Source organism: Fragaria vesca, linkage group LG6 (genome assembly GCF_000184155.1).
Source record: "Fragaria vesca subsp. vesca linkage group LG6, FraVesHawaii_1.0, whole genome shotgun sequence".
NCBI classification, from domain to species: Eukaryota; Viridiplantae; Streptophyta; class Magnoliopsida; order Rosales; family Rosaceae; genus Fragaria; species Fragaria vesca.
In genome coordinates, this window is record NC_020496.1 from 31,788,308 (window position 1) to 31,801,808 (window position 13,501).

The following is a 13,501-nucleotide window of genomic DNA, read 5'->3' on the forward strand; positions in this document are numbered from 1 at the left end:
ATTCTGCCTAAGGCGCTAATCTTGCAGGTGGAAACTCAAACGTTCTGGATCTTTGCTCTTTATTTAAGAGGAAATACATTTACAATATCACTGATCTTGAACAAAATTGTGCATCTACATCAATACATCAATAAAGTTAAACACAAACACCATTCCATCTCATAAATTGTTCATTCATGTATAAGGGAAAGCAAGGATACAATTCTAACTAAGAAAAACCGGCTGAAAGTGAAACCAACTCGGGGGAGATCGAAGAGATGGAGCTAAAAGGATATGAAACCTTCCTTGACAACCAAGCCAAACATGAGAACGAGGAGGCCGACTGTGATGCACTGAGTTGAAGACACCACAGTCTGAGAATAAGCAGACAAGGTGATTGTTGCACCCGCCAAGCCGATCATCAGAGCACTCACGTTCTGATTCATTTTCGATCCTCAGAAACGACTGAGATGGGAACTTGAAGCTTACAGATGAGGGGTTACGTTTTGATTGATGAGGAAAAGAAAGAGAGGTTGAGCTTCTTATCTGCGTTTGGAGAGGTTAAGCTAATCTAAGGTCAACTCTTTACTAGGCCTTGCATCACATGAGAATATGCCTCTTGAGTGTTCATAAAGAACCCTTTAGGTGGCTCTTTTTTAAATTCTTGAATCTTAAGATGCAATGCAAAATCATCCATTTATACAGAAGAGTGAAAAAATGCCATTTACTGCAAGTGAAAACTAGAGTAGAGAGTATTATTACAGGTAGACCGAGAAGTCAATAATTTTTGGAAGTAAAGTCTTCGTCAAGGTCCTCCTCCAACTCCAACAACCTTTCCTCAATTATTGCAGAACTCGATCACCAGTGGATAAACTCTCTTTGATCCGAGTTCGTGAGGAAGAAGATGGCAGCTGAATTTGTGCTCACTTTCGCTGCTGAGGGGATTCTGACCAAGGTGCTCTCTTCACTTGCCGCTAACAAAATTGCTCTTTCATGGGGGTTCCACACCGAACTGGAGAAGCTCAGACAGTCCTTATCCACCGTTCAAGATTTCTTAGGCAGCGCTGCGGATCAGAGACTAGATGGTCGGGGCAAGGCAGTAGAGAATTGGGTCAAGAAACTTAAACAGGTAGCTGAAGACGCAGATGATGTTTTGGATGAGTTCGAGTATGAACTTCTCCGACAACAAGTGGAGCTGCGAAACCACATGGAGAGAAAGGTACTCAACTTCTTTTCTGCCTCCAATCCTCTCTGGTTTCGTTTCAATATGGCGCATAAGATTAAGAAGATCAATGATTCTCTGGTGGACCTTAAGAATGAGGCACCTTCAATCAACTTGGTTGCCAAAAAAGGAGATTCAAGGCAACGACCAGATCGAGAGCAAACTGATTCATTTTTTGAGAATGGTGAAAAAGAAAAAGTTGTTGGAAGGGAAGACGCTGTGACAAAGATAGTTACGACGTTGATCAGCTCCGACAATCAGCAGAAAAATCTTTCAGTTATGGCCATTGTGGGAATGGCTGGACTGGGGAAGACGACTCTGGCTAAATCAGTGTACAATGAACCTGCCATATGTACACACTTCGATAAAAGAATATGGGTGTGTGTGTCAAACACTTTTGAAGTGGATACGATTTTAAGTCAGATGGTAGAAGAGATAACAGGGAAGAGATATGTTCTGGTGCTCGATGATGTTTGGAATGAGGAGAGGGAAAAGTGGGATAGCTTGATGAGTTGTTTGTCAAAGCTGAATTCTAATCCCGGAAGCTGCATTATCGTCACCACCCGTAGCACCAATGTGTCAACAATTGCTGAAACACTCGCCAGACCTGAGTTGAGAAATCTATCAAAGGATGATTGTTGGTCCATTATAAAGCAAAGAGCTTTAAATTTAGACGAAAATGGTTTCATTGATGCAGAACTAGAAAGAATTGGGAGGGCGATTGCTGAGAAGTGTGGAGGGGTACCCTTGGTTGCAAAGGTACTAAATTTCATATGATATCAAGTTATTAACGAACATTCCACTTGTTTCTTTTCATTGAGAAAACGATATACATATATATTTGCTTTGTAGTTTTTATTTGGATGCATCTCACTTGAAATTATAATACAAGATAGCTCTAACTCATATTGAAAGCAGTTCCAACATTTGATCAAGAGGCCTTAGCGTTCAGTAGAGAGTTTTTTCTGTTTCTGAAATAACATACAAGGCAACGGATGTGGACACAGGAAAAAAAACAGAAGCCAAATAGAAAAAGTTAGAAATATAAGAATATGATTTTAATCTCATGACCAGTTTAACGTTTGACTTAATTTGTGTCTTAATCTTAAATCTAAACTCTTGTATCATATACTACAGGTTTTGGGAAGCCTACTGCGCTCAAGAGCTAGTGAAGTTGCTGAATGGTCATCAATTCGAGACAATAGATTATGGGAACTACCTGAAGGGGAGGACAAGATCATGAAGGTATTGAAGTTGAGTTTTGATAATCTGGAGCCATCGCCTTTGAAACAATGTTTTGCATATTGCTCAATGTTGGGAAAAGATTTTGAAATTGAAAGAGATAATTTGATCCAGCTTTGGATGGCTCAAGGATTACTCCAGACTTCAACTGTGGAAAATCATCATGAGATGGAGCATACTGGCAAAGTATATTTTAACATTCTACTAAACAATTCCTTATTTCAAGAGGTAATTGAAGGAGGCACTATTACGAAGTACACAATGCACGATCTTGTGCATGATCTTGCAGAAAAAGTGTCCAAAAGTGAGCGCTTGACACAGGAGTTGAATGATGATGTTCGACATGTTGCACGTAGTCGACCTCCTTCAACACTAGAAAACATGTCAGAAGTAACTGTTGGGAGATTGCGCTCACTATTTTCAAATGACCAGGTCCCCGAAATCATTTTCTCCAAGTTCAAAGCAATGCGGGTCTTAAGTTTAGATACATCAGATATAGAAGAGTTGCCAAATTCATTTGGCAAGCTGAAGCACTTGAGATATCTAGACCTCTCAAAAACAAGAATCAAAGCGCTTCCCAAGTCAATTGGCAAGCTCTATAACCTTCAAACATTGCGAATGCAGAATTGTGATTTGAACAAGCTTCCAATGGAGATGCAAAACTTGATCAACTTGAGGCATCTTTATGTTGATGAGAAGATAGAATTTCCGGCTGGAATGTTCAGGGGACTAACTAATCTCCAGACATTGTCTTGCTTTAATGTGGGCAAGGAGATGGGTTGTAGAATTGAGGAATTGGGTGGCTTGAACCAACTGAAGGGTATGTTAACCATTCGTAATCTGAAAAATGTAAGGGATGAGGCGGAAGCGAAGCAGGCAAAATTAGAAGAGAAGAAAAATGTAGTGGAGTTAAGATTGGTCTTCTCTGGATGGACTTTACCCAGCAACATCAATGATGAGAATGTACTCGAAGGACTCGAACCACACACTGAGTTGGAAACCTTAAGCATTAAAGACTTCATGGGTGATAGATTTCCTTCATGGATGATGAGAGTCCCTTTGCCTCTCAACAATTTGAAGAAGCTCGTCCTAACTTTCTGCGGCAAATGTGGAGAACTCCCGATACTAGGCCATCTACCGTTCCTTAGAGATGTGGAGATAAATGGTATGCATAACCTAAAACGCTTTGGAAGTGAAATTTATGGTTATGACCTTGTTTACGAGGCTACACGAGAGAAGGAGACGATAGTCTTATTTCCAGCACTAAAAACATTAAGCATTCGCGGGTGCGATGAGCTAATGGAATGGATGGAAGCACCCACAACGACGATGACAAAAGTAGAGGTGTTCCCTTGCTTGGAGGAGTTGACGATACTATGTTGTCCAAGAATTGGGTTCATTCCAATTCCCTGCAGCATGGCATCCCTCCGCAAACTGCGGATTCAAGGCTGTAATGCATTATCTAGTATTGGCCAACTCGATCATTGCACCTCTCTACAGGAACTGTGGATTTATAGCTGTAATGCATTATCTAGTATTGGCCAACTCGATCATTGCACCTCTCTACAGGAATTGGAGATTAACAGGTGTAATGCATTATCTAGTATTGGCCTAGAGGGCCTTTCATCCCTCCGCGAACTGCGGATTGAAAGGTGTGATGCATTATCTGGTATTGGCCTAGAGGGCCTCTCTTCCCTCCGCGAACTGCGGATTGACAGATGTAATGCATTATCTAGTATTGGCCTAACATCCTCACAGGGCCTTCCATCTCTCCGGAAATTGATTATTGAATGTTGTTATGGATTATCAGCCCTACCGAGCGGGATTGAAAACTGCACCTCTCTTGAGCTATTACATGTATCAAGTTGCGCAAATCTAGCGACCATTTCGTTTACACGAGTCCTCCCATCCCTCCGTAGATTGCAAGTTCACTTCTGCAATAATCTGTCTTGCTTGGAATACTTCCCCTCGCTTCAGGAGTTGAGTGTAAGCACATCCCTTCGTAGATTGGAGGTTTGGTATTGTGGCAAATTGAAGTTTCTACCGACAGGGCTGAGCTGCCTCGCTCGTCTGGAGGACTTGCGGTTAGGTCCTTTCTGGGAGGACCTCGACTCTTTCCCTGATTTTCAAGTTCCATCCCAACAACTTGTCTCATTAGAGTTGAACGGGTGGCCTAAGCTCAAGTCTCTTCCTCAACAAGTTCAACACTTGACTTCGCTTACAAGTTTGACTATACGTTATTTCAAAGGAGTGGAGGCTTTACCAGAGTGGCTGGGCAACCTTGCATCTCTCGTGAAGCTGAGTATTTATTACTGTGATTATCTCAAGTATCTACCTTCTCTCGAAGCAATGCAACGCCTCACCAAATTACAGGTTCTAAATGTTTATGGTTGTCCACTTCTACAACAAAGATGCACCAAGGACACCGGCGAAGAATGGCCCAAGATTTCTCACATTCCACGTATCCAAAGTAAGTAAGCTTCTCTCTGACTTTTCTTTTTCTTTGTTTGGTCTGAAAGGTTTTCTACTTTGTTTGTATACGCTTATTTATGGCTCCACTGCTATTGTGATCACTACTTAATTGTTTTTTCTGTAAAAAGTCTTCCCAAGCGTGTCTAAAATATATAATAGAAATGGTCTGGTTACCTTTTTTTTTTTTTTTTTCTTTTTTCTTCCTTATGCTCGGAATTGACAATTGAGTTTTTTCTTATATTCAGTTCCTTGAAGATTTGAAGCCATGCAATGCCTAAGTACCCACGTTTTGATGGACATGGCTTTCATGTTTCAAGAGAAAGATGTACGTACCTGGCTTTGTGGGAGTCTCGTGTTGAGCAAATTTAATCACTTCTCCTCTCTAAAAGCCGAGTAAGCCTTCTCTTTACCATGAATGATTTGGTAGTTTCATATAAAGTTTCATATCATGTCATAAAGTATCTAACAGTATCATGTAGATTAATCCTTCTGACTTCAGAACAATCATAAACAGTATGAACACTAACACAATAGGCAAGCTTGAAAACAGATTATTTCGTAATGATATACATACCTGAAAATAATTTCTTCTGCAAATCTCTGTCGGAGGATCCACAGAATGGTCGGGACTGAGATTACTAAGGTGTTATGAGAATACGGGGACCCTGGACATATTTATAGCGATCCTAATACTAAAGCAATTAGGTCCTCCTCTTTGTTCTGTATCAATGTAATTTCACCTAGAAATTAGCTAAGTTTCCCAATACGAATAAAAAATTCTCATGGTTTCCAGACAGAAACTTTATTGAAATCTTGAGCACTTCATTCATAAGTAACCATATGCATATTGTTAGAATCATAATGTGAATAATGCAAGTCCAATTTTTCATTATTTCAAAATAAATTAATCATCATCTTACACTTAAACAGCTTTCCAATTTTTGGTTTTGCTTTAGTAGCTAGCGAAATTTATGCAACCCTAATGTTCACACAGTAAGTAGTAATTCTAATTGCATTAAGAACATGGAGGACAATTGAGGTCATGGTTATAAATTTTCTGGATGTAGCTAGTATGCATTTGTTGATTTGGAAAAGCTGTGTGAAGCATTTACAAAATGTAAAGAACTAGGAGGACGATTAAGCTCAGTTAGATGTTTATGGTTCCAAAGTCAGGGAATACATGCGCTTGAGGAGTATTTGACGTTGCAGTTGCACATGATTATTTACATCCAAGTTCTAAGAACAAGTACAACAAGTTATTGAAATCATTGTATACCACTACTTCTGGCCTCTTCCCTTCCAGTGTTCCTCTTTGATTACATTTAACAAGTTTTCAAATGCACTGTTCTTTTAGTTTCTGATCTATAGGGTATTTACTTGCTGCATTTTTTTCTTGATGGATGGCTTTATTGTTTTGTCATAATTTGTAATTTTTTCAACAGGCTCTATTATGTGCTCAAATGGAAGAACAAGTAGTCCAACTGATACGCACTAGGTGTGCAAACTGCGTTTGCTATCTGCTGCTGCTGGAACAGACTTCTGTTACACTTGTCAGTTGTGCACTCTCTTGGTGTTTCTCATGGGGATGCTTGAACTATAATGAATGGAGCACATAAGCTTTGCAGTTAGGTACTGTGAGCTTGTTTGGGAACAACCCAAGTATGATTAGTAGCGTATTGCAAGCCTCATGGTGCTTCCATATTTATAAGATTCCTTTTGGTGGTATGATCTTGTTGTGAATTATGGTAGTGATGTAGAGGAATTTTAACTGAAAGATCAAAAGCTTGTAAGCTTTGGGTGTAATTGGCGTTTTTCCGTTTTGGGTGTAAGCAGATGATGAATGTACAAGCGTGATGATTAGCTTTGGTTCTATTTTACATTCAATTCTCTGCTAAGAAGTAAGAATGCAAATGAATTGGAGAAATTCTTAACAAGTGAAAAGGATATTGTCACTTGTAGTCGAAAAAGCTAATCATTTAGCAGTTTTCTGTTTAATCAAATAGAAAACTGACTGATCAGGTACAATACCTTCAGATAATTATGGCCGGTGGACAGTAAAGAACATTCGAGTATGTGTACATCCATAAATAAATATCTTTTGCATGCTCTCCTATATATTACTTGTGACTTGTGAGGACCAGTTGGCTAGCTGCATTCTTAGTAGTTAGTACCAGGCCGTGTTTAGATGGGTTTCATTGATTCTCCGCACTTTATTTTGTTTTCTTCTCAAAGTGTACATAACTCAGGTTCTAGCGACATCGTAATCACATTCCAGCAGCAGATTTGCTGACTTGCTTCAAAGCACTCGCAATCTCATCAGCTGTTGGAGCTTGCCCATTTACAATGGCGAGTTGGCGACCAATGGGCTCTGAGGAGGAACAATGTCGTCTCTCACATAGCTTCCTGATGTTCTTAGCAGCTCTTCAGAACCCTTTCATGATTATGGTCTTGTGAGTCCCTGCAATCATTTCTTCATAATCGGTGTCCCCACTTTCTCCAAGGAACACGTACATGTTTGCGACTTTAGCTTTTCTCATTTTTCTCAAAAAGAGAAAAGCTAGTCTTACTTGCATAGATGAGAGGAAGCACCACTACCATAGCTCTATACAATGAGCTGCTTCAAGTTTTGTCTACCTCTTCACTCCACAAGCCTCACATCAAACAGGTTGGTTCTCTTCACTCTCTGTTCTCATCACGATCATATTCAACAACACAAAACACCACCACCCAAGTAGATTCATCTCCTAATTGTTTCAAAGGTATAGCCCAATCTGTCATTTTGAGATGTCCCCAATATTTTGACAAGAGTAAAGTCCAAGACTTTGCCAATGCTTCTCTAAAAGACCTTCTTTTGGAGATTTCAGGTTTAGTGCCTCAACTGACTCGTAGGCTTAGGCGGGTTTCGGCTCCGAAATGTGCTTGAATTATTGCTGGGTTTTGAATTGCGGTGTGGGAAAAGTTGCTCGATCCCATAACTTTATCTAATGAAAAATTTCTACCTTCGTAGTTCTCATGAGAATCTCATTCTTATATCCAGAATATTCCAAGGAGGAGAGATTTACTGCATCGATCTCTATTCTTCCAAATAGGTAACACCCAAGCACTTTCAGATCATGCAGGTGAAGCGATGGACCAATAATCAGATTTGAGCCCACGCCACATCTGTTCAAGGTGAGGCTTTCGAGAAACGGACAAGCAGAAAACAGATGTGCCATAAAATCTGAATCGACTGAAACATAACGCAGACAAAGAGTTGTAAGCTGAACGAATCTGTCAAAACCAGTAGGAGGTTTTAGAGCACATCCACACAATGACAAATGCTTTAGGGTTGATACGTTCAAATCTGCAAGGATCCAGTGAGGAAAAACATATAAATTATCACATCCAAGATCTCCAAATAATCGAAGATCCAGCTTTTGAGCCCCCTTTGTGATTGCAAAGCAAACCCATTTGTCAAGATGTTATGTATATTTTCGGTCCAAAAAGAATGCCACTTTGAACAAGTCTAGCTTGTAGCAAGACAAGAGCTCCAAAACTTTTTTCACACGTTTTATATAGCACCGTCTCTCCAATTCACGACTCAAAAACCACGTAAAAGCCCGATGCTCGTATTCGTATTCGTATTCGTATTCTTCACTGAGCGGAGCATACCTGGATCCAAAAATATTTGCAATGTCTAACACCTGATTAATGGGCCTTTCCTTCCAAAGATTCCTCCACCGGCGGCATACAATGCTAGCCTCCGGCCTTGTTGACAATGAAAGTATGTATGACATAATGCAATCCGGCAGCAGCTCATTTATCCAATCTTTACTCTCCCCCTCAACCGTAGCTACAACACTGGTGTCCACCTCAACCGTAGCTACAACACTGGTGTCCATGTATAAAGTTGAACAACAATTATGACGGTAGGAATGTTCGGTGTTATGACCTCCTTGTATATGCTGTTGTTTGATACCCAATTAAGGCCCTGTGGCCATATTTATAGACCTTGATACTAGAATCCTGAATCGAGGAAATATAATGAGCTAAGGAAATATAATACCCAATTAAGGCGTACAGAAGTTAGGGCGTGTTCCAGCCCTTTCCTAAAATAAAATCATTTCGAAACCAATATAATGTTACAAGAAAAAAGAATGACTAAAACCTCAACTAATAGGCAATGGAAAACCATCATCGGTAGGTGAAATGTTGTAAAATAAAATAACTTATCATCTTGGTTGACAATAAGGAACAGTTCTGATCAAAGTTTAAGGCCAAAAGCTACCTACAGGAAGGGAACGGGTAGCAATTCGGGGATCGGAGCAGAATCATCACATGCCAAACCGCACCATAGCAAAAAGATATATATATTTCAGCCAAACAAAATTATATAAAACATGCGCTATTCTCAGTATATAAAATGACATCCAGAAGTAAACTAAAATAATGTTTCAAGAAACCTCTTGTAAAGAGGTTAGTGAGATACTTAAGATGCATATGCTAGAAAGTTCAACCATTTATAGAATTATGACTTGAGCACAAGTCTTTATTTCTTTCAGCCTTTCTTGGACAACAGCTCTTCCTCTTCTATCCCAATCCTCTTCGTCCCCTTCCTCAATATACCCTTCCATATGACAGGCCTCGGCTACTCCCACAAGATCCACCCCCTCTTCAGGAGGCTCCACATCCCCATTCTCATTATTGAAGTCGTTGTCATTGCTCCCTTCTTCATCCTGATCCTTGTCCTCGTTTCCATCCACATAATAACATGTATCAAGATAGATCCACTTTCCACCACCAATGTGGTAATTTCCATGTGGATCAATCACCATTTCCTCAAGCTTTGTTGCAATTTTTAGAATGCAAATGGCGAACTCTATCTCTAACCACATACCTTGGAACGCTTGAATTTTTACTTTTCTCAAATGATTATGTGAGAATCCAGAAATATCCATCATCTCTCCTTGATAGTCATATGATCGTCCCTACAAAATCAAATATCTCTTGAAGATTAATATTTTTGTGTACACACTTTGCATACAATTTGGTTGCTAAACCCCATAAAATAAAATCATTTGGAAACCAATATAATGTTACAAGAAAAAAGAAAGATTAAAACCTCACAACTTATAGACAATCGAAAACCATCATTGGTAGGTGAAATGTTGTAAAATAAAATAACTTATCTTGGTTGACAATAAGGAACAGTTCTGAACATTTCATCAAAGTTTTATGCCAAAGCTAACTACAGAAAAGGAACGGGTAGCAATTCAGGGATCGGGACGGAATCATCACATCCCAAACCGCACCATAGCAAGAAGATACATATTTCAGCAGAAAAAAATTATATAAAACAAATTGACATGTATGAACCTCGTGCATTTTAAGAAATCAATTCAATTATTAGAAGCAATAACATGTCCAATTTTTGAATATTTACTAACCGTAATTACAAGTTCTTCCAAGTTAGGTGCAGCCTTCAGAATATTCAGAACACTCCATAGGTCAAAGTCTGGTGTGAAGAGATCCAAGTTCAAATGCTTGAGGTTGCCAAATGTCGGAACTGTTTGGGAGATATTTTCCTGCACACAAGCATTGACTTAGAAAAGTCAAAATTTATGAAAAATAAACTGTAAAGTGATAGAAATAAAGCTTCACACACCAGTCTATTTAACAACTGCAGCTGAAGAGTCTCGAGGCCAGGACACAATGCGAGTAGGGTGAATGCATATGGTAGTCCATAAAGATCACAACATCCCCTAAAAAAGAATCTTACTAGCAGTGGAGTTGTCATGCAAGAAATTTTCAGAATATTTCCCCGAAATTCAAAGGAGGAAAGATTTACTGCATCAATTTCTATTTTGTCTAATGTGTTGCAATCGAGCACTTTCAGATCCTTGAGGTGGAGCGATGGACCTATAATAATCAAATTTGAGTGCACTCTGCACTTTCTCAACGTCAAGCCTTCAAGGAGCACACAAACAGAGGACAAATGTTCCAAAAACCCTGAATTGACCACAACATTGTTTAGCCGAAGAGTTTTTAACTGAGCCAATCTGTTGAAATCAGTAGGCGGTTTTAAAACACATCTTTCCAATGACAAATGCTTTAAGTTTGATGCAGTATCCAACTCTGAAAGGATCCAGTGGGGAAAAACGTAAAATTCTGCTTTGTCGTCGAAACATAAGGTTGGAAATAATTGAAGGTCGAGAACTTGAGCTCCATTTGCAATTGCAAAACGAACACACTTATCAAAGATTTCCGTAGATTCAACATCAAAGAAAAATGCCACTCTGAGAGACTGTATCCTGTTACCGGAGTAGAGCTCCAAAAGATTACTCACACGTCTCACAAAGCATTGTCTGTCGAATCAATCAACTATTACAGGGGCTGAAGTCTCATCTCCATACTTCTCAACAAGCCTAGTATACTTGTCTCCAAAAATGTTTGGAATGTCAAACTCAAGATTTGGCCTTGTCTTCCAGAGGTACCTCCACTGACGTGACAACACGCTAGTCTCCACAGCATGTTTTATTCTTCACAAAGAAACTATGTGTGACAGAATGGAATCCGGACAATTATTGGTACAATCCTTACTATCTTTCGCAACCTGAAAACATACGGAAACAAATCACATCAAGGTAATTACTTATTAGAGCAACAGTGAAGACTTAAGAGCTACGATGCACAGACCAATAAACTCTAATATCTGGTAAGGTGTAAGGGATACATTTTTCCCCTTTAAAAATTAAAAAACAAAAACAAAAACACGAACAAACAAACAAACAAATCGTTGAGAATACGTCAATAAGTTTGACGAATATTGCACATAAATGATTAAATTACATTCAATAAGAAAATTGAAACTAACAGATGGGAAAAAATTATGTAGGAAGAGAATGACTCTAACCACATATGGATAAGTTAAGAATTGCAAAACACTAACGAAACTAACAGACGGAGATTGATAGAAGATGCGACTGATGCTGGATTTTAGGTTTCATTTGAATCTAAATTGTCATAGATAGTCTAAAAACGTATCCGAAAGGAGTTTTCTGAGTATCCCAGATCTATCCACATAGGCAACCTCATAGCATGGTCAGCCAACATGTGATTTTGGTTTCTAATACGCACCCAAGAGCATATCAAAGCCGGATACGGTACAACATACCAAGATCCATGCCCTATCCATGCATCATAATAGTTAAGAGTAGTAACATGTTATATGAAATGATTTGACAAAGAATGTAAAACAAACAGAAAGCTTAAAACTACTGGTATTCAACATTGACTAAATTGGCATGAAATTCATATCAACATGATGAAATGCAGTATATATAACTGTTGGGTCAAACTACCCATTAATCATGAGGCTCGATAGAGAGATTCTTACCGGAGCTAATATTCCAGCTTGAGGTGGATCATCCATGGCCTTCGCTTTAGATTCTGAGCTTCTCACAAACAGAAACACAAAATCCCACAATAATTAAAAAAACAAAATCTGGGTTTATTACAATGGAAGTAACAGTAAAACAGAGGAAGCTTAAGAGGGAGAGGTTACAGTACCTGGGATCTCACCGGGGATCAAGTAGAGCTTCCGACAACCTAGTATATATATATATATATATATATATATATATATATATTATTTTTATTTTTTTTTTTTTTTGAAGGATTTGATAGAAAGAGGCGGTTTGTTTGGGCCTGTTTGTAGTGTATGGGCCTTTGTTCTAAAAGTTTATAAAACTGAAGTGTGAAAACCTAGGGTGCCTGGTTTTACGTAGAATCAAAGCTAAGCTAGCTTAGGGGTTTTTGATCTGCGTAAAATCTAAGCTGAGGAGCTTGCTCTGCGTCAAATCTAAGCTTAGGGAATTGGTCTATGATCACCGGAATTGCATCTCTCTTGTTCCGGTTATCACTAGGTTCTTAAGTTTCCTTCAAGTAGTTCATGGGTTACTTGATCGGCACGGCGATCATCACGACATGGGTGAATGGTCACAAGGAAGACAATGAAACCTAAAAACGAGGATGAGATGATCCAAGTCGATTTTTCAAACGGGTAAAGCGGGCAAATAGAGGATACTATTGGGCATATAGCTAGATTCAGATATAACAACCATGCGCACAACCAACCTGTAATCCAACAACAAAAAATGAACGTATTAGCAAAGTATGCATATGCTAATCGTAAAATTCGACCAGTAAGATTACTGCGACTCAGAAACGGCCTCCTGCAAAGAGGGCAGGATTCGCTTCTGAGCAGCCAAGACTCGATACAAGGCGAGTGGAAGCTGTGCTTACAAGGCATCTCCCTCACCTTGGAAGTTAAGTCTTCCAAACAAATAGTGCAGTGATCGTCATATTCCGTCTTCCATTCCTCTGTGGCGGAAGAGATTGATTGAGACACGATGACCATATTAAGATTATTTGTAGTGAAATTAGACATATGCTTAAAGAGTTAAAGTTGTTTACTAGTATTGAAGGACGACAGCTTGCACGATTAACAGAGCTCGAGAGAGAAAGAGAGACAGAGCAGTGGGAGAGAGAATAAGATTGATGTTGATGACTGAGGAACAACTATATGGATTTATAGAGTTCAAAATT

General features: G+C 39.2%; 2 protein-coding genes across 2 annotated transcripts; one reads left to right on the forward strand and one right to left on the reverse strand.

Moving 5' to 3' along the window:
* Positions 1 to 866: 866 nt before the first annotated feature.
* On the forward strand, positions 867 to 6,786 carry LOC101295555 (putative disease resistance protein RGA3-like). The gene is made up of 4 exons (XM_004306089.1): positions 867 to 1,960; positions 2,339 to 4,913; positions 5,161 to 5,308; positions 6,358 to 6,786. The coding sequence occupies exons 1-3, from the start codon at positions 884 to 886 to the stop codon at positions 5,166 to 5,168; spliced, it is 3,660 nt and encodes a 1,219-aa protein (XP_004306137.1). The 5' UTR covers positions 867 to 883; the 3' UTR covers positions 5,169 to 5,308; positions 6,358 to 6,786.
* Positions 6,787 to 9,266: 2,480 nt separating this feature from the next.
* Positions 9,267 to 12,483, reverse strand: LOC101293024. The gene is made up of 5 exons (XM_004304257.1): positions 12,464 to 12,483; positions 12,291 to 12,343; positions 10,560 to 11,507; positions 10,342 to 10,479; positions 9,267 to 9,882 (listed from the first exon to the last, which is right to left on the reverse strand). Exons 3-5 carry the CDS (start codon positions 10,689 to 10,691, stop codon positions 9,415 to 9,417), a joined length of 738 nt encoding a protein of 245 aa, XP_004304305.1. The 5' UTR covers positions 10,692 to 11,507; positions 12,291 to 12,343; positions 12,464 to 12,483; the 3' UTR covers positions 9,267 to 9,414.
* Between the last annotated feature and the right edge of the window lie 1,018 nt (positions 12,484 to 13,501).